The 24,147-nt window shown below is 35.3% G+C and overlaps 1 protein-coding gene across 1 annotated transcript; it reads right to left on the bottom strand.

Annotated features, from left to right (window-relative positions):
• Positions 1 to 3: 3 nt before the first annotated feature.
• Positions 4 to 23,979, bottom strand: LOC145662551 (GTP cyclohydrolase 1 feedback regulatory protein-like). The gene is made up of 3 exons (XM_081728228.1): positions 23,742 to 23,979; positions 9,133 to 9,227; positions 4 to 211 (listed from the first exon to the last, which is right to left on the bottom strand). The coding sequence occupies exons 1-3, from the start codon at positions 23,775 to 23,777 to the stop codon at positions 4 to 6; spliced, it is 339 nt and encodes a 112-aa protein (XP_081584354.1). The 5' UTR covers positions 23,778 to 23,979.
• Between the last annotated feature and the right edge of the window lie 168 nt (positions 23,980 to 24,147).

Genomic DNA, 24,147 nt, shown 5'->3' on the forward strand with positions numbered 1-24,147 from the left:
CATTCACTCTGCTTGAATGTTCACTGAGCCTTCAAAGAAGTCCTCAGATTCACTTTCAATTTGACACAAGCTGTCACTTCCTTCTTTTGAAGGTCGATGCATAGTCCAAACACAGGTTTGCCCTGCGCCACTTACTCCTACTACCTTGAAACCTTTTCTCTCTAACTTGTCCAGTATCACGCGAGGAGGCTGGTCAGTTACATACACAGGGCTGAAATGAGAATCAGAAAATCACATATAATGCAGACATAAAGGAACGTTTATAATTTATCTGATGCAAAAATATTTTTCAATATTAAGGAAAAGAGTGCTTACTCTGTTATCTATAGATATCACTGGCTAGCAAGTTCCTCTATGGATGAGTCAAGTACTTTAATCACTTCCGCTGTTAACCAAAAGTTACATTTTCGGTTCCAGACAATATGTCTGTTAGGTAGAGAAAGCATACGCCACTGTGAGTTTCACTTTATTCTCGTGTAAATACGTTTCCTTATCTTTGATCTGTTTGCTTTCTAACGTTTCTTCTTTCGAAAATTTAAATAAAAACTGTAACGCTCTCTTTCGTTTTAATATTTATAGGTCTATACGAAAATAAAACCATTTGTAAGTTCCATATGTCGCACATTTCGTTGAAACCCACCGGAAACAAATGTTGCCGGGAGTACCGGCGGAAATATGTCATGCTTGACCCATCCATTGTGAAAAAAAAAGTCTTAGACAATCAATTTATAATACTACTAATCAACCATCTCATAATTTACTTGCTTGTGTCTCAAATTAACGCTTAATTACAGGTTTATTTCATGTATTTTTATTCTAAATAGCAATTAAGAGAATTTCTTTTTTGCGAATTTCTCCAAATCCAAATCCCAACTTTGGATGCTCACACCTAGGAACTAAACGTCTGTATACCATATTTCATACACATTCTAAGTTCAGAGGTCTGCTACTATACCAAGTATGGTCAAGGTCGGATGAGTTTCATCGATCGAAAACGATACAAACTATCCTTGTGATTCAATTTTCTTTTAGAAAAATCAAATGACGGATTAAAACTCACACTGAAAATGCCAAGATTTTGGTTATTCTTTAAATCTACAATAGTCCATAGTTGCACTTGGAAATGTTAACTTTCGATACGTATTCTTTTTTATTTTTTTATTTTAGTATATATATTATTATTTTCGCAGTTTTTATATGGTACTGGCTGAAATACGCCGTCTTCGCAGGGGGAGAATAAGTCTATCGAAAATATGTGAACACTTCCCCTTCAGATACGCATTTCAATGAAAGTGCAACGATAAAAGTCTGTAATGTTCCCTTCCACACCAACTTCACCTCCATACCTTCAGCGTTACCATCACTACACCTTCCTTGAAAAGAAAGAACGGAATGAAATAAATAACGAAGAGTAACGCCTTCAGTGCTGCTGCACCTGACGAAAATAAAGAAATGAGTGAAGTAAATAACAGTGAGCAACGCAGGCCACATAGCGTGCTCCTTCTTGCCGTCTGCACGCCTTCGTTGAAACTAAAGGAACGTGTGAAATAAATACCGAAGAGCAAAGCATTTGAAGTTGCATTGCCGCCCCTGTCGATTCTCAGGTCAGCTGACATGCACGACAAGATCGAGAGCAATATGTTCGTCGTTTCCGTTCCCAGGACTTCGCTGAAAGTAAAGGAATAGGTGGAATAAATAATGAAGAGCAACATCTTTGTCACTGTTGTTCCCACGTCTTTGTTGAAAATAAACAAATAAGTGAAATAAATGACAAACAGCGACGAATGAAATGAATAACGAAGAGAAACGCCTTTGTTCTTTCTCCTTTGAAAATAAAGAACTGAGTGAAGAAAACAATGAAGGATAATGTTCTTCTGTCAATCCCCGGCCACCTCGAATGAAATAAATGAAGAACAACGCCTTAGACGTTGCCCCTTTGAAAATAAATAAAATAAGTGAAATAAATATCGAAGAGCGGTATTGTCTCTGCTAATTCCCTGGAGAGTTTTCGGAATTGCCACGCCTGTCAATTCCCATGCTATGAGACATACCTCTTCTTGCCTAAACTTGGACTTAAATGCCAATGGAAGCGTCACTAATCATCTCATCGATTCCGGAAGCTACGGAATTGACATTAATGCCAGCCGTATTCGATTATTTTTATGCATATTTCCTTCCCACTCCCTCGGGTACTAGGAGTCTCTTACGTCTACAGTATTTTTTCCAGATTGTAAATTAATGAAAAAACAGTTCCGTATTATGAAGATCAGTAGATGATTCTTCCTGGTTGAAGAACTATAGCCCGTTTAAAGTTTTATGTTTTTGAAGTTTCAACGCTCTTGGGAAATGAAGTTGCCAATAATATCAATTTTAACATAAAAGATTCAAATTACACCTTCAGCTCCCATAGACTACCTTACCCGCTTTTTGAGCTGATAGAAACTTAAATCAAAATATAAAGTAGATTTCGTTTAATGTTACGTTCAGAAAATATAAAAAAAAAAAAAAAAAAAAAAAAAAAATGGACCTGTAAAAGATTAATCTGATTCAGGAAAAAATGGATATTAAATTTTCCAATGGGATAACGCTTATAGTATCATCTGTAAGGAAAGGTTTAAACCAGTGATGGGAAACTACGGCTCGCAGGCCAGATGCAGTTTCTTGAAAGGCTCTATCCGCTCCGTGACATCGTTCCTAATTTGTCGAATGAAAAGAAGTAGGGTTCCTTTGAAAGAGTTGTATCAGAAACAGACTGTCAGATAAGGGAATCAGTGCACCCCAATTTGAACAAATTCTGCGAAACTTCATCCACTAATAGGGCTTAGTATTAGAAGAATTTTGTAAAATGTACCATGTTTTTAATGAATTAGGTTCTCCTAAATTTTCTCATTTTTTTACCTTCTAAAAAATGCCTATCACTGGATTAAACAAACATTATGTTTAATGTATGTTTTCTGTAGGTTATTTAAATGTTACCTTTAAAGAAAAAAAAACCTACTAGCAAATAAATCAGAAAACGTAATTAACGAATGCTTTGAAATTAAAGTGCTTAGAGGAAGAGGATGACTAGGTCAGTGTCAGTATTTTATGCCAAGATGGTTTCGTTGGTGCATCCATCTTCATCTATTAATGAATCCTCATGCAATTTCACATTCCTGGTTCGTATGTCAGTATCTTCATTTCGAGTACAGATTATGGTCACTATCCTATTCTGGAATGTGTGAAATTGTTCCCTCTGTTCAGTTGAGTATACAATTCACTAATTGTAAATACCTCACGTGTGATAATATAAATGTGATGATTTGTTCCACTTAGCCATATAATAAAAGTGAGTGTGAGTTTCTGTCTGATCGTATCACACAATAATCACTAAACCAATGAAAATGGTACTTCGCAATGATTATCAACCTTAGGCCTCCACGGATCATATGATGTTAAATTTATGAAAATTTATACTCTAAGGGAGAAGCGGGAGGCCATAATTTATGTAAAAATTTAGTATCTCATGAGCCTGTCAAGTTAGGAGAATGAAACTCAGCGTATAAACCATTTAATAAAAATAAACAGTGCTTTTGAAACTTACTATTTTAAGGGGTAAAAGGGGTATATTTTATGAAAAAAAAAAAAAAATTGAATGGTGGCATCTAAAAATAATCGAAACTGACCGAAGTTAGTGTCTAGTTCTAGTTTTCGGAGTTGCTGAGATGAATAGTGACAATCACAATGCCTTTTACGTCCAGATTTATCCCCCATCGACTTGAGGTGAGGGGTGGGAATGGGAAGGGGTGATATATGAGAACAGTCGAAAACGACCAATATTAGTGTCCAATCTATGGTTTTCGGAGTCGCTGAGATGAATTGTGACATTCCAAATGCCGTTTAAGTCGATATGCGTATGTGTACGGAACGCCTGGAACAATTTAAACCAAACTTGATATACTGGAAAAAATAGAGGTATGAGCCCTAATGCCCGAGGGAGTGGTAGGGGATACATATAAAAAATAATCGAATAGGCTGATATTAGTGTCAAATCCGTAGCTTCCGAAATCGGTAAGATGATTAGTGACACTTCCACTGGTTTAAGTCCAAGTTTAGGCAAGAAGAAGTATGACTGATAGCTTGGGAATTGACAGAAGTAACGTCGAAGGCGTTGGCTTTAATTACAGTAATATAAGTTTCCTGGAATACCAAATACGATGTTTTTCAGTTTTAGGTTTGTATACAGAAATATTGTTGTTCCTACTAGATACAGCGATTTCGACAGCTTCAACAACTAAAAAACATTTTCAACTAGTAATATATTAGTTGTCAACTTCAATTAACTCATGGTATAGTGCCAAATAATTACCTCTACAAAAAGCACAATAGTAATTTCAATAGAGATAATGAAAGGAATCGGATTTTAAATTACAGGCATAACAATATGAATGTTACCTCCCTTTCTGTATATATATATATATATAAAATCTTGAAACGCACTTTAAACTAGTGGATAAAATACACTGAAATTTTGTACCGCGCAAGTATCAACACGAACACATTTTTTGACATTCTTTACAATACAACCAAAATAAATGTTAACAATCCACCATGAAGCTAAAAAATTTTAAATAGCACTACATCAGATTATTAAATATTTAAAAGCTGCACATTAGATAAAAACTTACACTACATCACTTATTACTCTGTGTTACCTATATAGGAAGATATTTCTTGAAGCAAATTTGAAACAAATTCTGGATACCTCAAAACAGTAATAATGAAACTGACTGTCACTGTGGCCACGATATGACATATTTCGGACAAACATGAATAAAGGTACAAGTGATCGAAAATTCGACTTCTTTCGGAAAACTTATTAAATAAGTACCACAATTACTCATGTAAATTATTTTTAATAAATGTACAAATCATAATGTCGTTTACAGCAATTTGATATCTGAAACCGTTTCGGAGTTGAGATAAATATTGGTAAAGACTGCAACACTGCTTAAAATCATACAATTACGAGAATTATTGTAATCATGACTAGCAAAATCTGATGCTCTCATGTTATAAAGTAAAGAAAAGCAGCTAGCATTATAAAGTTTCACAAATACATTATTTTCTGCAGTACAGCAATCTCTACCCATGTTTCTCATATCTCCAGAATGGTTTGATACATAAAATTGCTGTAAACGGCATTATGATCTTTACGTCTTTCGGAAACTATCTATGTGAGTAGATGGGATATTTATTTAAACAATCTTTCGAAACAATGCATTTTGAAAAAAGTTGAATTTTCAATTTATTGTAACTCTGTTTTTATTTATTCCAAATAGGCATATCATGATCAGAATATTACTCTGGATGTACACTGCACTGTGTGTGAAACTTGAGTTACTACTGCTGTAGAAGTCTCCAAAATGTTGATGTTTGTAATACTGTAGTGTTTTAATTTGCAACACTGGATAATAAATGTGATACTGTAAGATTCTGTTTAATATGTAATAATCTGATGTATAGACACTGGCACGTAGCATGGCTGCTCAAGGTTACAATGTGCAGGCCGAGGCGAGCTTCCCCATTATTCTGTTGCAGGGTTGGCAGGGTAGTTAGCTACTTTGCATTGCAGAATGTACGTTGCAGTGTCTCAGAGTTATGAAGTATGTGTATGTGTATAAAACACAACCACAATATTCTAGTAAATATGCAAAAATAACGTCGCTCACATACTGGAATTAACAGTATTGATTAATGTAGGGACGTAAAATTTTCGTTATTTTCTGACCAAAGGAGACGTTCTTTACGACAAATTGGTGCTACTGTTCGTGTTTATTAAAGATATACAGTGTTATTTATTTCAAATCGTGTTATTTTTCCGGACAGCTGTATCAAATTTAAATATATTACGCATTTTCCCGGATTAAAATAAAAAAATGGGTTATAAAATATACTCATTAATGCCATCATTTGGAATGAAATGATGCACTTTGATCTCAAAATAAATTTTAAGACCAAAATTCACGAACACATGTCATTGTTAATTTATTTTTATTATTTCTACTATAAGGATTTTTTTTTTATCTGTTATTAATCCCTCTGTGATTGATTTTACTAGTTGTTATTGGATGCTGGAATAATTGCGTAAGACTGGCAGCACTGGCGGTTATTGGAAAGCTGATTGAAGGTAGGGTCGCTGTTCAGAATTCGTCTGCTTTCGCAGTGACCTTGTGCTGCCATGCTACATGCCGATTACTATAGTACTATTTGAAAAAAAAAAAAAATATATATATATAACTTTACGTTGGGTTAGCAACACTGTTAATCTGGAGTTAGTGCAGAGTGTATTGAGCAATGTTTCCCTGTCACATTTGTATGGTACCAAATTTAAGTGTTTGTTACAAGGCATTTCAAGATAAATAGTCCTTCCTGTACATACACAGTCCTTTTTCTAAGGTTTGAGACTGGTCGCATAAAAAAACAAATAAACGACAAAATAATCATTACCTCCCCCCCACACACATATTATATATATATATATATATATATATATATATATATATATATATATATATATATATATATATATATATATTTGGTCTAGGAATTAATTCGTGCGGGTGGACAAGAGATGGCGCAACGAACGGAGCGTCCCACAGTTCCGTGTATCCACACATGTGTTGCAAACCCCTGTCATCGCGTATCGTTCGTAGTATAGGGCAGTGGATTAAAGCGTCAACAACACCAGTTTGTAGTTAAGTGAACATGGCGCAATTTGTGCCTGATAAAGTGTTTTTGCGGGGTGTCCTGCTGCATTACTTTAACATGCAGAAAAGTGCGACTGAAAGTCATCGTATTTTGGTGGAAGTGTATGGTGACCATGCTCTAGCTGAGCGAACGTGTCAGAAGTGGTTTGCACGGTTTAGAAGTGGTGATTTCGGCTTGGCAGACCAAGAGCGAGCTGGACAGCCAAAAAAATTTCAAGACGAAGAATTGACAGCATTGCTCGAGCAGGATTCGTGTCAAACGCAGGAACAACTTGCAGCAGCATTAGGCGTTGATCAAACAACAGTCTCCAAACGCTTGAAAGCCATGGGAATGATTCAAAAGATGTCACATTGGGTTCCACATGAATTGAAAGACAGAGACGTTGAAAGACGAAAAACCATTTGCGAATTGCTGCTTCAACGACAGAGCAGAAAGGGGTTTCTGCATCGAATTATTACGGGTGATGAGAAGTGGATCCATTACGAGAACCCTAAACGAAAAAAGGCCTAGGTGAACCAGGTCCATCACAACCAAAACGAGATATTCACTGTGCATAGGTTATGCTGTGCATATGGTGGGATATGAAAGGTGTGGTGTACTATGAGCTGCTGCAACCGGGTGAAACTATGAATGGAGAACGTTATCGACGACAATTAATGCGTTTGAAGCAAGCTCTGGCCAGAACACGACCAGAATGGGAGAACAGACATGATAAACTTATTGTTCAACATGATAACGCTCGCTCACATGTCGCAAAACCGGTCAAAACCTATTTAGAAAATGTCGGATGGGAAGTTTTACCCCACCCGCCGTATTCACCAGACGTTGCTCCTTCGGACTACTACTTGTTCGATTGCATGAACAACGATTTGATTGGACAGCGGTTTACTTCTTCAGAAGATATCGAAACATGGGTCTCTGACTGGATCACTTCCAAGGATGAGGACTTCTTTCGCCACGGAATCCGTACATTGCCTGACAGATGGGCGAAAGTGGTGGCTAGCGATGGACAATATTTTTCTTAAGGTATTTATGTATTTTGTGTTTGTACTACAGCTTCAATGTGTGCGTACCAACCGCACGAATGAATTCCTAGACCAAATATATATATATATATTCCTCCTCTTTCGATACAAACAATGCTTTAAGTGTAACAGTAAGAGTCCCTCCTGGGGGTCCTGTTGTGCTGTTGTGTGACGGTTCACTGGTAGCAGTCTGCTGGATATCAGAAATGGTGTTAAGGCTCTACCTCTTCAGTTTCGATTTAACTTTGGAAAACAGAAAGAAGATTAATCTGGTTAGATCTAGAGGATAAGAGGGATGGTTGATGCAAGCAACTTGTTTCTTTGTCAAAAATTGTTCAACAAGAATCACATGAGACAAGGCGAGTTGTCATGGAGGAGGAGCCACTCGTGAGAATCAAGAACTTTCGGTCTTACACGTTGAAGTCTCTTCAACAAATCACCCATAAAATCGTAGTAAACTGTTGCTATAATGGTCTGACTTTCGGATATAAATTCTTTGCGGACCACACCTCAAGTCGAATACCCACCCACAAACATCGTCTTCACGCGTGATTTATGAAGGTGTGTTTCTTCGGCTGCGAAGAACCTTTATCAACCCAATTTGCTGACTGAGGCTTTGTGGAAGGCTCGTATGCATGAAACAGTAACTTGTCACTAGTTATAATCTTTTTGAACTAACCTGGGTTCCTCTGCCATTTCCACCAATTCCAGACTCGCAAAAACTCTTTTTGCTCATCAGTCAATGTGTGTGGCATAAAGTTTTATTTTCTGAAGATATTATTCCACAATTTTCCTAACAGTATCTTTTTCAAAGTTCAGGTCCTCAGCTATCATCCTTAGTGACTGGCAAATATTTTAAAGCAATTTCTGTCTCACCAATTCTATTTGTTCAGTAGTTCGTACAGTTGTTAGCCGCCCACCACTAGGGTTGTCGGTGACATCCTCGCGACCGTCACGAAACCATTCATGCCACTTGAAAACACTGGCAGGAGAAAGAGCTTCAGCTTCTTTCCCTATACACTATTAATCATTTCCACCGTTACTGCCGCACTTTTACAAAGTTTAACGGAAAATTCGATCCTATCCCTCTGTTCTGTTTTCGTATTCATGACAACAAACCGCGCAACCTCTCACTTGGAGCGCTGTAACTCACAACCTCCTGCAGCAAAACAATGAACTCTTTACGGCACGTTCGTGAGATGTTACACTAACTAATTCGCATTTAATCCGCCAGATTCTGCCATCGTAAGTAGCACTGTTGCCAGTCTCGAAACTCAGTAGACGAATTGTTTATATCACTGAAATACATTTCTTATCACTGGAATACGTTAAAAATAAGTAATGTTTCAGAACTTACAAATTATGGCCAGGCTCGTACTTCTTTTGTGCACCTAAGTAGCTCATTAATTTTGGATCTGAGTATTCATCTCCAACAAATGTCGGACCACTCTCCTGCAAAAATGAAACAAATGCGTAACGATTTTAATAATGGCAAATTCACACAATTATATATATACACACCTAACTGGTTCACAGTGACAACGCCAGCTTTAATTTCTCGGAGGTGGGCAAGCGGAGTGGCAGGTTTTTTTTTTTTTTTTTTTTTTTTTTTTTTTTTTTTTTTTTTTTTAAGGAGCAGCTATTTTCTTGTATGATGAAAACAAGTTTTATATTATTTGACCTACATTATAATATATCATATCTGGGAGGCAATCAGGGAGAGAACGATGACACAGGGGCACCCGTCCCCCTTGGCCCTTTTCAAGCGTCGTCACTGTTACTCCATAAGACAATGTTGACTACGCAATGTATATGAAATAGTTTCAAAACGAAATTTTCCTATATGTCAACAAATCTATTGAAGTGATCTTTACATACTCGTAAGAAAAACAGAGGAAGTTTTTCTTTTTTCTTTTCTTTTTTTTTTTGTTTTGTTAAACACTAAACTGTGGAATATTTCAATTTATAAATAAAACCACAATATATAAAGCAAAATTAATTACAACATTAATTATACAAATTAGACCTATGCATAGCTTTATAACCGCTACCAGGTTATAGAAGGATTTTTTGTGGACACTCTGTATATTTCGTAAAGACTGTGATTATTATTTTCGATTTATACTTTATTCTGCAACGCACATAAGTTCTTTCTTTGGTGGGAATTGCTTCTTTCCCACACAATTGGACAAAGAAGTCTTTCATCGTTTTTTCATATATATATTTAAAACATTGCTTTTGCTGAGAACATTTCAGTTAGTGACTAACCATTTCAGTGTTTCTTCCTGACTCATTATATGCATAGTATATATTCTGCAGTTATTTGGAACTGAATTAAGTGCTTTCGTTAATCGCTTATGGAAACATTACAATAGATTAGAGAAATACGGGCTGACCAGATGTCCCAGTAGCCAAAGTGGCACCAGCCTCACAATTTTCGTAGTTCGTTATCTGTACTTTCTCACGCCAGTGTTATCGCCGTGTCTAGTGCATTATGGGCAGTTGACTAAAATTAACAGAAATTGTTTTCTATATTCTGTTTGTATGTGCATACAGGTGAGTAACTGAGTGATTTTTGAAATGAACTGCCAACACTTTTCTGTTGACCATTGCAACCCGTAGCTTGAGCTTGGATGCTCAGGGAGTTCGACTCCGGTGTTGTACGCAACCACCACGCCCGTTGCGTTGGTTAAGTTTTGTGAAGGGGCACAAGCTATTTAGCCGGTGAAGGACGATTTCTTACGGCTAGCCCCAACTAGTGAAATCCCAGGTCCGCAGACCTTGTGCGTTTAAAAAGTTATATACGCGCCCTCCAATATCAGTATTCCACTGTGGAGATCTTTTCGTTACTTTATTGAAGATTCACCTTTACGCTGCAGGACTGTTCAGCGTAACAACTGGATTCATCGTGGGACGATCCAGACAACTTTTCCCCAGTGCTATCCCCCAAGTGTGTCAAGGGTGTGAGAGAAGAATTTGTAGTGATATCTCAATCGTAATCATATATATATATAAAGGGCTATATTACCCGAAAAGGGCAAAGCGCGATTTCAGCGACTAAAATTGATATATATCCTCAGTGTTCAGTGTTGTATCCATTCCTCTTCGCTATTTCTTTTTCAAAATAGTGTTCTAATAAATAAGTATAGTGTCATTTAATTCAGTGTGATTTCGTTGTTTGTATGAGTGATGTTTGTGTGCGTTATGGTCTGGATGACCGTCTGATCGTCCGTGAGGTTTTCGAGACGAGACACCCGAACCTCTCGGCGCCTAATGCTCATCTCATTATTGAGACCGACGAGCTTTTTGGGAAACAGTTTGTAACCTTTCTTGGAGAGGTCTTCATCCTCCTGTCCAGGTAAGTTAAAGTATCAGGAAGATACCTATTGGTAGTACCACGAGCCAAGGACAGCGAAGAGAACTACAGGCGGTTACAAATAAATGACAGCCCGAACATGGACCACGAACTTGAGATTGGTTACAACTAAATGACAGCCCGAACAGCGACTTGAACTTCGGTTGATTACAAATAAATGACGCCCGAACTACCGACCCGAATCGGGACCGTTGGTGCTCGAATACTTATAAGATTAATATTTTAATATACCATTTCTTTTTCAGCTCAGTACCAGGAATTTAAAAAAAAAAAAAAAAAAAAAAATCTCTTTCAGGTGATTTTAATCATATATTCTTGTGATAGTTCATTTTATTCTAATTGTATGTTTTAAGCTTTATTCTTGTTCAAGATGGCACACCAGAGACTTAATGCGATGGCTAGGGCGATTTCACTTCTTGAAGAATTATTGAAACAAAGTAAAGAAAGCCGTGCTGAGTTTAAAGAGAATGTCGATAGATATATAAAGCAAAGTAAAGAGTCCCGTGCTGAAAATAAAGAAAACCTAGATAGATTAGGAAAAGAGCCAAAGAGTGATTTAGGTCAAAAGATAGACGCTTTACGGGACGTGTTTCGTGAAAATAGTCAGCAAACGGAAACTGCTGAAAACAAAATACCGGAATGTGAACCCCAAGTACAGTCAGATGTTCCTACTGAATACGAAACACCGGAATTTGAACCTCAGTTAGTGACTGATATTCCTAGTGTAAACAAAACATTGGAATTGAAACCTGAGCTACAAACTAACACTCCTAATGAAAAGGAAACGCAGGAATCTGAACTCCAACCAGAGACAGGTAGTCTAAACCATCCTCGTAACAAATCCGATAATGATTTTATTCATTCAGTATCTAGCAACACCACTTGTAGTATCAGAAGTAGTGAAATCCACGAACATATGATTGTAGACGACAGAGGTCGTAAGCGCACAAAACAAACTACCACAAACTACAGAGAGAAAAAGCGTAAACGAAGTTACAGTTATTGTAATAAGCAAAGATACCAAGTTCAGATCGTAAACAATACGAAATTTAAAGGGAATCAGAACCAAGACCGCACTCGAAAAGGTAGTAACAGAAACAGAAGGAGTCGTAAATCACGGCCACGAAATATGAGTTATCACAAACGAGATTGGAAACGCAACTTGAGTGAGAACATTAAGAGTATTTTTGTACATAGAGGTAACCATCGTAGAAATAAACGAACAGACTGCAGTTACCAAGGCAGAAACAGTAATCATAGAAAAAAAAAAAAAAAAGTAACCGAGACTTTGTGTGTTGATACAAATTTTTCTCCTAGGAGAGCGACGCATTTTAAGCGATAGACATTCATTCATTTTTCTTCCTTTTTGCTTTTAGTTTTTGATCAGAACACCTGTGTACGAAAAGAGAACTACGCATTGTTTTTAAAACTCCTTTTTGCTTCCAGCTTTTAACTGTTCAGCAAAGAGCAGATAACACGTTTTTCTTTCTTTATTTTGATAAGATAATCGCTGCATTTTCGATCACCTGTTAATGTCGACGAATAACGGACGGTATACAGCTGATTCATTTTTTTCTTTTTTCTGTCTTTGCTCCGTGTAGCACTTCGTACCTCAGTCAGCTGTGCATTTGTGTTGCAAACCTTATCACTGACTTACTATTAGTTTAATGTTATTAATTTTTTCTTGTTTTCATTTCAGATGTTTGAATTTAGATTTTTTAGTAAATAATTAACGTATCATATACGTAGGGGAATTGCATTTTAAAAGCAATTTGAAATCTTGGCGAGATATCCGTACCTCAGCTAGTGGGAAGATATTTTAGCGTTATAATATATTTCTATTGTTTTATTTTAAAAAAAAATCTTTTTAGAATCCCTTCCCACTTTCCAAATTTTTAAACATGTTATCATACGTATGACTCACAATTAGTTTGATTTCCTTTTAAGAAAAGGAGAATGTATAGATAAGAAAATTTTTAGTTGTTAATTATATATACTGTACACGTGTATATTTGTCATTGAAACTTAGTATCTAATCTCATGCGTAGAATATGGAATTTTACATTTATAATCAACGTTAAATTTCTTTTCAGTGTTAATCTTAGATTTTCGTTTTCATTTTGAAGAGTTTTCTGTAATTTTATTGAACCTCATTTACGTCATTTACCCGATTTTGACTTTATTTGAATTTCCAGGATGTGACATGATATATTTTGTTCGAAGAGAAAAGTTTAGAACGGAAAGTAGGCTAAGCTTTATACAAGTGATAACAGACATTTCCTTGTTGGTAATAGAGTGTGCAGGAATGTCGTGTGAATAGTATAATTCTCCGAACGAAAGCAGTAATCTTTTTATTTTAGAAGGAACTATATGAACAGATATTCTGATGGTGAACGGTCGTTTTTCCCCTCATATTAATATATATGCGGAAATATGTTTAACTTCTATATTTTCTTGTAATTTCTAATTAACATTTTTTTTTTCGTCTTCTCTAGACCACTGAACGACCGTAGGGAAACTTCTTCGGGTAGGATATTTTATGGGGATAAAGATAAATATTTTTTTTCAGGGAGGCAATATTTCCTGGAATTGCAGATCTGTTGCAAAAATGGATGTGGCTAATCCATTGGATATTCCATAGCTAACTGTATTTTCGCCATCAATCGCAAAATATAGTTTTTCATTTCCCTTCTTCTTTTGTAGTAATCCGTAACTAAGTATGCGTATTCTTAGGTTAAATATTTTGAGTATATTTTATTGTCTAGTAATATTCTAGTGAATATTTTAATGTTTATGAATCGTAACTATATTGTGTACTTGTATGCTAATGAGTTGTAATGTTTATTTTTCATGTTAATTTTGAGAAAATTGTATTTTAGTTCCAGTATGTCCTAGAAACTATTCGAATTCGATATAGATCCCGAATAATAAACTTATTTTCTTTCCAACAGCGTGAAGCCATAACGATTTTTGAAAATTATTTTGTTAATTATTTCGTATGCTCGATGACTGAATTTTAATATGTTAATAAGACCATTTTGAATATTTTGTAGCGAAGATGCCTAAGAAAGTTTAACTGTCGTGAAATTATATAACCGTTTTGTAGGGAATTTAATCTTGATGTTTTAGACTGACCAGAAAGTTGTAATGTCGTTGACTATATTCTTGTTTGTATCTCATGTTTTTCTTTTCACAGGTCTCATGTATTTTGTCTTATAGAGACATATTTTTACGATGCTACGAGAGCATTTGTATTTTGTGTGTTTACACATTTTTTCTAGGTGGAAGACGTATGTTATGTTCCAGGGAACATACGCGTATTTTACTGAATATAAATGTTTATATTTCAGTTCTGTACAGAAACATTTTGTAAGTGCCTGTGGTTGCATATTTTGTGTGTAAGTACGTGTAGTATTACACATTTTCCCACCTATGGTTTTGGTCAATTCATGGCATAATGACCATTTATTTTCAGGAATGTTTGGACTAGCGAGTCAACTTCCTTGATTCAGACCTTCGAAAAACTTGGATCAATATTGAATAGTTTTCAACACTTTATTAATAAATTTTTTGCAGATAATACCCATCTATTTTGGTAACCCTACAATGTTTACGTTTATGGAAGTGAACATCAACCATTATTTTAGGCTTAAGCTAATAATAACTTTGTTTCAGAATAAAATCATTTGTTGTATTGAGCATTATCGAACTAAAGCAGATGGCATTTGATCTTATGGCGTGCCGAATTTTCTTCATACATGTCAACGAAATCACGATCTTTTCTTTGATATGCAGAATCATGCTTGTTTCTTGGAATTACTATGAACGTCAATTTTGACACTTAAGTTTATTTTTTTTTATTTTTGAAAAACGATTTTCCGTTCTTTTCTGCCAAACAACACGAGGCACAGTTAAAAAAAAAAAAAAAAAGGACATACAGGTGAAAATCTTATTTTGTTTATATATTGTCAGTTTATCATGTGTTTACATTTCCATTCATTTTACTTTTTCAATGATTTTCATATTTTTCAAATATATTAGAGTGATATCGAAACTTTAACAACAATTTTAATATTTTAGTACCTTTAACATGTTTTGCTATTTGCTTATTCATTCACATTTTGATATTTTAAATACAGATATCAGTATATTTACTAATTTTTATTGAGATATTTGATAATTCTTTAGGTCGATGCTTTCATGAATAGTTATTGAGTGTGTATATTTATCTCATATTGCACAAAATAAAGTGATCGAGACGGAACACTTAAACATTTTACGAAAAGCATTTATGTGTTAAAAAAAAAAAAAAGCATTTAAATAGCCCTATAACGTATTTACTTCATATATCAAATAAAGTGATCGAAACGGAACACTTAAACGTTTTACGAAAAGTATTTGTGTGTGTTTTTTTTTAAGTAAGAATTTTAATAGCCCTATAAACGCTTTCTGCGAACTTAAAAAAAAAAAAAAAAAAAAAAAGTTATCATACAGGTGTTTCAACCATACCTCGTTTCTCACACCAGTGTTAAAAAAAAAAAATCTCCCCTTCTCCCCTCATCAACTCATCGTTGGAGAACCATGGAGGATACTCACACAGGAAGACAGCATGGTTTCAACATGTGAAGAAACGGAAGATAAGGAAACCCAACTGCACCAATTGTTCAAGAGGATCTTATTACCTTATGGAACACTTGGATTGGACATTGCTCATGCAGGAACCTCATCATGTTGTAGTGAGTGAACAAGATATTTAACTATTTTAATAGCCCTTTTTCAGGTGAAAAACCATTCATCGTTTATACACGTAAGTCTCACACCATATGACAGTGTTGCCAACTAACTTATTTTAAATTTTCAGGTGAAAAACCTAATTTTATTCATACTTCGGCATACGGCCAAGGGTTCTCAACCTGTCTACGTGTGCACTTGACAGGTCGTTCCACTATCGGACACCATATAGAACCGCTACCAGGTTATAGAAGGATTTTTTGTGGACACTCTGTATATTTCGTAAAGACTGTGATTATTATTTTCGATTTATACTTTATTCTGCAACGCACATAAGTTCTTTCTTTGGTGGGAATTGCTTCTTTCCCACACAATTGGACAAAGAAGTCTTTCATCGTTTTTTCATATATATATTTAAAACATTGCTTTTGCTGAGAACATTTCAGTTAGTGACTAACCATTTCAGTGTTTCTTCCTGACTCATTATATGCATAGTATATATTCTGCAGTTATTTGGAACTGAATTAAGTGCTTTCGTTAATCGCTTATGGAAACATTACAATAGATTAGAGAAATACGGGCTGACCAGATGTCCCAGTAGCCAAAGTGGCACCAGCCTCACAATTTTCGTAGTTCGTTATCTGTACTTTCTCACGCCAGTGTTATCGCCGTGTCTAGTGCATTATGGGCAGTTGACTAAAATTAACAGAAATTGTTTTCTATATTCTGTTTGTATGTGCATACAGGTGAGTAACTGAGTGATTTTTGAAATGAACTGCCAACACTTTTCTGTTGACCATTGCAACCCGTAGCTTGAGCTTGGATGCTCAGGGAGTTCGACTCCGGTGTTGTACGCAACCACCACGCCCGTTGCGTTGGTTAAGTTTTGTGAAGGGGCACAAGCTATTTAGCCGGTGAAGGACGATTTCTTACGGCTAGCCCCAACTAGTGAAATCCCAGGTCCGCAGACCTTGTGCGTTTAAAAAGTTATATACGCGCCCTCCAATATCAGTATTCCACTGTGGAGATCTTTTCGTTACTTTATTGAAGATTCACCTTTACGCTGCAGGACTGTTCAGCGTAACAACTGGATTCATCGTGGGACGATCCAGACAACTTTTCCCCAGTGCTACCCCCCAAGTGTGTCAAGGGTGTGAGAGAAGAATTTGTAGTGATATCTCAATCGTAATCATATATATATATAAAGGGCTATATTACCCGAAAAGGGCAAAGCGCGATTTCAGCGACTAAAATTGATATATATCCTCAGTGTTCAGTGTTGTATCCATTCCTCTTCGCTATTTCTTTTTCAAAATAGTGTTCTAATAAATAAGTATAGTGTCATTTAATTCAGTGTGTTTTCGTTGTTTGTATGAGTGATGTTTGTGTGCGTTATGGTCTGGATGACCGTCTGATCGTCCGTGAGGTTTTCGAGACGAGACACCCGAACCTCTCGGCGCCTAATGCTCATCTCATTATTGAGACCGACGAGCTTTTTGGGAAACAGTTTGTAACCTTTCTTGGAGAGGTCTTCATCCTCCTGTCCAGGTAAGTTAAAGTATCAGGAAGATACCTATTGGTAGTACCACGAGCCAAGGACAGCGACCAGATTACACGGAGTGGTTACAAATAAATGGCCGCCCGAACAGAGACTAGAACGCAGGACGGTTACAGCTTTCCTCGTTGGTCTAGTGACTAGCGCGTGCGCCTTTGGTGTAACTGTCCCTCTTTCGAATCCCGGAGGGAGAGCACAAAAATTTAATCTCACAATCATTCATTTTCATTAATCATCCGCTACCTTTAGCCTAAAGGGCACGATTGCGGGACATTAAACTAAAAATATAAATAAATAATTAAAATAAAATAAAACTACAGAAATATGGCTTTCGAGATGGCTACGGTTATTTTCTTAACATGACGCTTACCCTATTCAAAGTTAAATAAGAGAAACAAATAAATTTACATAACTACAAATTTAAGAACAAACAGAAAGAACCAATTTTTATTTAGTTACATCTTCAACTGGTATTAAATGTTGAGATTTTTTAGTCACTCCTCATAAAGCAAAATCCGGCGATCGTCAAATTATCAAACATGATTGTTCATATTTTTTCTTTCCCATTTTCTTTTAACACAGATATAGAGACTGAAGATGATTTGCACCTAATTTCATTTCTCTTATGGCATTCCTTGTGCACGATTATTATTAATATTGGGTCATTCCATATGATATCGACAAATAAAACTGGAGTAACGGATCCGACTATCTTATTTTCGAAACTAGTATTTTGTAGGTTTATTCAAGATATGAAATTAACACAAAATATTATTATTAATAATTGTTTATTTAACGTCCCATGGAAAAGTTCTTTGGGCAAAATTATAACCTATTTCAACTTGTTGTGTGATGTTGCAGGGTATGTGGGCTCGAAAATTAATTAATAATTAAAAAAAAAAAGTCCGTTTGGCGCATTCCACAAAATGTAATGCATCAATGCATCTAATCTATTTGACGTAGAGAGCTGATTCAAGTATTGCTTCAAAGGTAATAAGAATCAGCTTCAAAGTTTAGGACCTACGGATCTATAAAGTTGACTTTTTCATGTTTTCGGCAGCCTATAACTCGGAAAGGAAGCATTTGTGCACCCAGGTTGGTCTATACTTTTTGTCTTATCTTGGTGTGAGGAATCAGCTCCCAAACGTTGTCGTTGTTGTTTTGAAACACCCTGTATATTGAATTTGTGCATATACAGTATATGTTTGGGAATCACACGTAACGAATTTAGTTCGCGCTTGATCAACTTCACTATGGCTGTAATCTGGGACAAAAAGCAATGCAACTATGTTCTCTTCGTTTTTACATTACATATTCGCGTATTAGTAGAAGCAAATAGTAAAATGTACTTCTCCATGTGTCAATTAATTACAAATTGAGAATGCTTCACTTAAAGAGGAATTTCTCAACACTACATTTGCATAATTACACACATACAAACGAAAAAGAGTTGCATTAAAAAGAAAACAAACTCTTCACTTATGAAAACAACAAATGTACAAATCAGATTTTTTTGTAATATCATAATAAATCAAAGCACTACGAACGCTTCAATTAAAAGGAAATTACTAAAGATCTAACTCTATTTTCTCAACACTACACCTGAATAATTACATACATCAAAACGAAAAATCCTTGCATTAAAAAGATCGAGAAACTCTCGAAATCTTCTTGTGTATCTGGCGGAATATGTAACATACAGTACGATTATCGAATGTTACAAAGGTCCATTAATCCTAAAAGATATTGTATGAAAGCAAATTGGCAACTGAAAGGAGATTTAAAAAAAAAGTTTCAAACATTTCAGTACTTACAAAATAAAGAATTTTTATTTTTTTTAAGAATCTAATTAACCCTTTTAGATGCAAACAAGTCCCATGTTGGTGTGAGACGTAACACGTTTTGACACTAGAAGGGCCGGGAAAATTTATCCTCACAAAGGACCAAGCGGTCAATTTGATCGCTTCATTAGTTTTGAAGGAGGAAGGTTATTGATGATTTATTGGATATCTTCTGTGGTATTATTTTATGGCATCCGATTTTCAATTTGCCAATCGTAATTTTTAATGGTTTAATTACTTCATAATAAGTAACTAGAAATAAAAATTTTCTACATAGTATAGTCGAATTTACTTTTACTACAGTGTTATATGTAATATATACAGATATGTTACATATTTTTACGATAAGAAGTATAAATTTAAATTTAAAAAATCTTAACGCTGTGTATTATTTGAGACTAAATTTTAAAATATCATTTGAAAATGATATTTTATAAAGAAAATTTGGAGGTCCGCAAAATTTGGTTTTAGATCACTGTTGCAGAAGTGAAACCATTATACAGAACTAGCAGCGTTCACCCCGCTTCGCTGGGGTCACCCCGGAACGCAATAAACCTTGTTAATTAGATAATTTTTACTTTTTCGCTTTCAAGTGATATGATAAAAACCATAGTAGATTGCAGTAAATGTTAACATTATATCGCCTGTCATTTATGTTAACCCGCCGAGTGACACGGTCATGCGGGTTGCATATAAATACGTTTATTTTTACCTATGATGAACTAACAAAGGATTTGTACGTTATGGACACTTGAATGGTCAATTATCTCAAGACACTGGTAATTGAAAATTAAAGTGATATGATAAAAACCATCTAGGGTCCAAATCCTAATAACCCCCCAAAAATGAAAGAAATTGGTTCAGCCGTATTAGCGTGATGAGGGAACAAAGGATTTGTGCGTTCTCTTTTATATATAAGATTACATATGGACAATTTCAAAGTACTACAGAGTACAGAAGAACTTCCAGAAGGTATATCGTCGTTGGTTTCCCGCGCTTGGACCTGCTCGTCACTGGGGGTGTGGCCAATCACTATCAACCGTCTACTGCGCTCAGCGAGCCATGAGTAACCAAGCTGCCACTCCCCATAAAAGTCACTACCGGTAGAACTTTTCGCGGGAAGCCAACGACGTTATACCTTCCGTACTATTGTTAACAACAACTTTTATTAGTCCAAGTTAAAGAAATACAACGACTTAATTTGCATATCAGTAAGAAAAGTGAATAAAGATATGAATTATACTAAAGATACTTCTCATTTCACTAAATGCCTCTCGTAGGGTTTGTATGACCCCCCCCCCCGCACACACACACAAAAAGTCGGCATTTCGATGTATTTTATCAATAGTAAACATTATTGAAACGAAACTATATTTAGAATTTTTCTTTGATTGCAGTTACATAACAATAATAACGAACTATAAAAAAATCACAAAACAAACATCCATAAACTTATAAAAAAACAAAGAAACAAAAGCTGCTTTTGTAGTATAATCTTTTTGAGTAATGGATGGGGGATTTAGATCTGAATATAATACGAATAATATATGGGAGTGAAACGTGATAACGCACAAAAGTGTGTTCATCAAGTTTTACAAACACGTACATTTTTAAGAACATTTTTCGTTTTTTGGTTTAAACCAGCCAACCCTGCTTTAAAAAATATCATTACCTCCTGAGGGTAAAAATACGACATCTCTATCGCCTCGGTTACCATCTTTTCATAAAATGCCGTACCTTTCCCAGAAAGAAAAGCATATACGCGCAAAAAAATAATAATAATAATAATAATAATAATAATAATAATAATATATATATATATATATATATATATATATATATATATATATATATATATATATATATATATATAAAATACTGTTTGTAATTAATTGTTTATAAAATTTAATTATAAATAAAATCATGTTTTATGTTTAAGTGAGCTTATGATCACTGCCGGTGAGCGTTTTTGCCTGTAAGCTTATGTCCTTTTTAACCTTTAGCAAAATTTAGAGATATATAATAAACTGTCCTTCACCCAAATCTGAATTTTTGATAGTTGGTCTACCACAGTCGATATTAAATTTTACAACTACTCCATTTTATGGGACATACTTTTATTCAAGAAAAATAAAAATTTATTCTGGCAGGAAATCCGCTTTTACTGTCTTGGAAAGTGTTTCTTAAGGAAGGAGTTGCATTAATGGTTGCAGATTGACTTTAAGAGGTCTAAGTATAAATACAATGTGTGGACATGACATAAAAACTATTTTATAAAACACGAACCAACTTAAAACATGAACTAACTCGTGCTAGGTGGCCAGTAAAAAGCAAGAATATTATCCAACCAAGTCAGGTTAGAAGTGCGTCTGTAGAGACCAGGCGTTCAGCGACTATGGGCATACGGATTACCCATGGTAATGAGAAAACACTTTATATGGCATAAAACACATGCCTCATGTGTGGCATAGCTTTGCGATATTTCTGTAATGACTGTCTACATCGTCTTTATGCAGCACTTCAATACAGCATATCTTCCTTACGGCTATGAAGTCCAACGTGGTAAAGAGCACAATATCATTTTGTATTTCTACCTTATTATGCATGTGAGAAGTAAGATTCTGATATATTTTGTTTATTTATAAAATCGATTTTATGAAATCAAGTAACATATTTCTTCGTAGATTTTACACATTTTGCTCCCCTAAACTGGGATAGCACCTAAACTTCTCGTGCTCTCCTATTGAAAATCGAATCCGGGGCCACATGTACCAAAGGAATACGCGTTAGCCATTAGACCAGCGGGGAGGGCTAGTTTTTTCGGGAGTAATAGTTTTAAAGATAAGTTTGCAGGTATATTATAAATCTGCAGACAATTTGTGGGCAGGCGTCAAGGAATAAGTGTATAAAAGACATAGGGATATGGTAAAAAGAAATGCAGTTTTTGAACAATTATATCTGGAGGTGACTTTACAATGCCCGTTCCAGTTGGGTATCTTCACGCAGACACAAGGTGAATCGAAGTTGGTATCTTCGATTAATTTTAACAAAATGGGTCCAAACTTCTTTAACATTATCCTACCCTACCCTAGGAGAGATGATCGAAAAAATAAATAAAGAAAAAAAAAGTTTTAAATAACTCATAGAACTTTTGTGTCATTCACCATAAATTAACGACAATTTATCGATTAATAACATGTTTGTTTCGATGACTTCGGATTCTAAGAATGTATACCCGAGAAGCAGAAATTATATATGGTGACTTGTCTAGAAAACTGATCATGAGCAGAAATGAGGTCACTTGTAGGGTTCCTGTGGAGACTCAGTTTCAATGCAACATGTAGCGAAGTGGTATTGTGCCTTCAAAGGAGGACACTGACGCGATCTATGCTCGTGTGGACAGAACATTACGCTCAATGCTGCTGAACTGGGACTACCATATGGTGTTGTGCAGAATATTGTGGTTAATGAGCTTAAGTACAGGAAAGTGAGCGAAATGAGTGCCACAGGAACTATCAAAGTACCATAAGACAACCGGAATGGTGATGTTACTGAATACCTGCAGTGTTACGCAGCGGAGAAGGACAATTTTCGAGTTAACTTTACGACGTCCGCTCCAGCTTGTCTACTCACTCAAAGACGAGAAATTACACTCTATTAATTTTGGTCCTTGTTTTTCCATCTGTACATATTTATGTATAGTTTTGCTATACGGATCCATAGCATAAGTGGTAGTAGTAACAATGGGTTAGAAGCCCGCAGGGCTTCGTTGGGTTCTGTTCTCGACATAAAGTGGGCAAATTAAAGGCTTTCCCAAATTTTTCCGTACATTTTGCAATCTGTGGATCCGTATAGTAAAACTGCACCCATATTTGAGTTCTGTAATAATGAAAGCCGGAGTATATACGCTCACTTTGTTGCTAGTAAGTCCACAACTTTTAACAAACTTGGTAATGTATCAAAAAGAAAATAAAACAGGAAAGTAACAAGCTGTTTCACTTTTCGTTTAAGAATTAACAGCAATTTCACTATTAGATAATTAAGTGGACAGCTAATCGTAGCTCACATTACCTGTTCGAAATGCTTCTCATTAATGATCCGTCATTCAATTTAGTCGGTTTGGCATTTTTATTTGAACGGTCATTGGTATCGTATGAGTAAAATACAGTCAAATAAATTAGGTAACATTATGCAACTGACAACTAACTTGTGTAGTTGAATATGTTTAATTGGAATTGTGTTATGCCCCTGTAAAGGGAGCCATAATTATGAAGACTCCATATTAATTCATCCACTGTTTTTGAACTCTTCCGCTTTATACTTGTTACCTTGGAAAAATGCAAAATAAACAAACAGGAATTTATTAAAATAACATATGCAATCTGGATATTTATAGTTAAACAATTACGATATCTTCAAAAAAAAAAAAGTTTATATTTTGTTACCTCCGCTCGGAAACTTACCACACGGATCTGAGTTGTAACTAACACATATGGCATGTTTTGTCTTCTGGACCATAGGAATCTAATATGAAAGAGATTTACGATTCCCTCTTCAAGGACAATTTCTTCTGAGCATGATTAAGCATATGTATTTACCGGTTGTCAACTATTTGGATATAAATATAAACATAAAGCCTTCACCTTTGCTCGCTTTCGCTCTCTCGCTTTTTTGGACTCCTGTGTTTTCTTTTGTTTTTGGAATAAAATATATGACAAATTCAATAGCCAAGTAAATCTGCTTTTTCTTAAATTGATACTAAACTAACAATAAGATAATTAATATAATGATATTAAATCTACTAATACTACGTTATAGTAAAGGGAGGGATGTTACACTATAAGTATATAAACATCTACAAATTTTAGT

This window comes from Thermobia domestica, chromosome 10 (genome assembly GCF_964235325.1).
Source record: "Thermobia domestica chromosome 10, izTheDome1.hap1.1, whole genome shotgun sequence".
In the NCBI taxonomy this organism is placed as follows: domain Eukaryota; kingdom Metazoa; phylum Arthropoda; class Insecta; order Zygentoma; family Lepismatidae; genus Thermobia; species Thermobia domestica.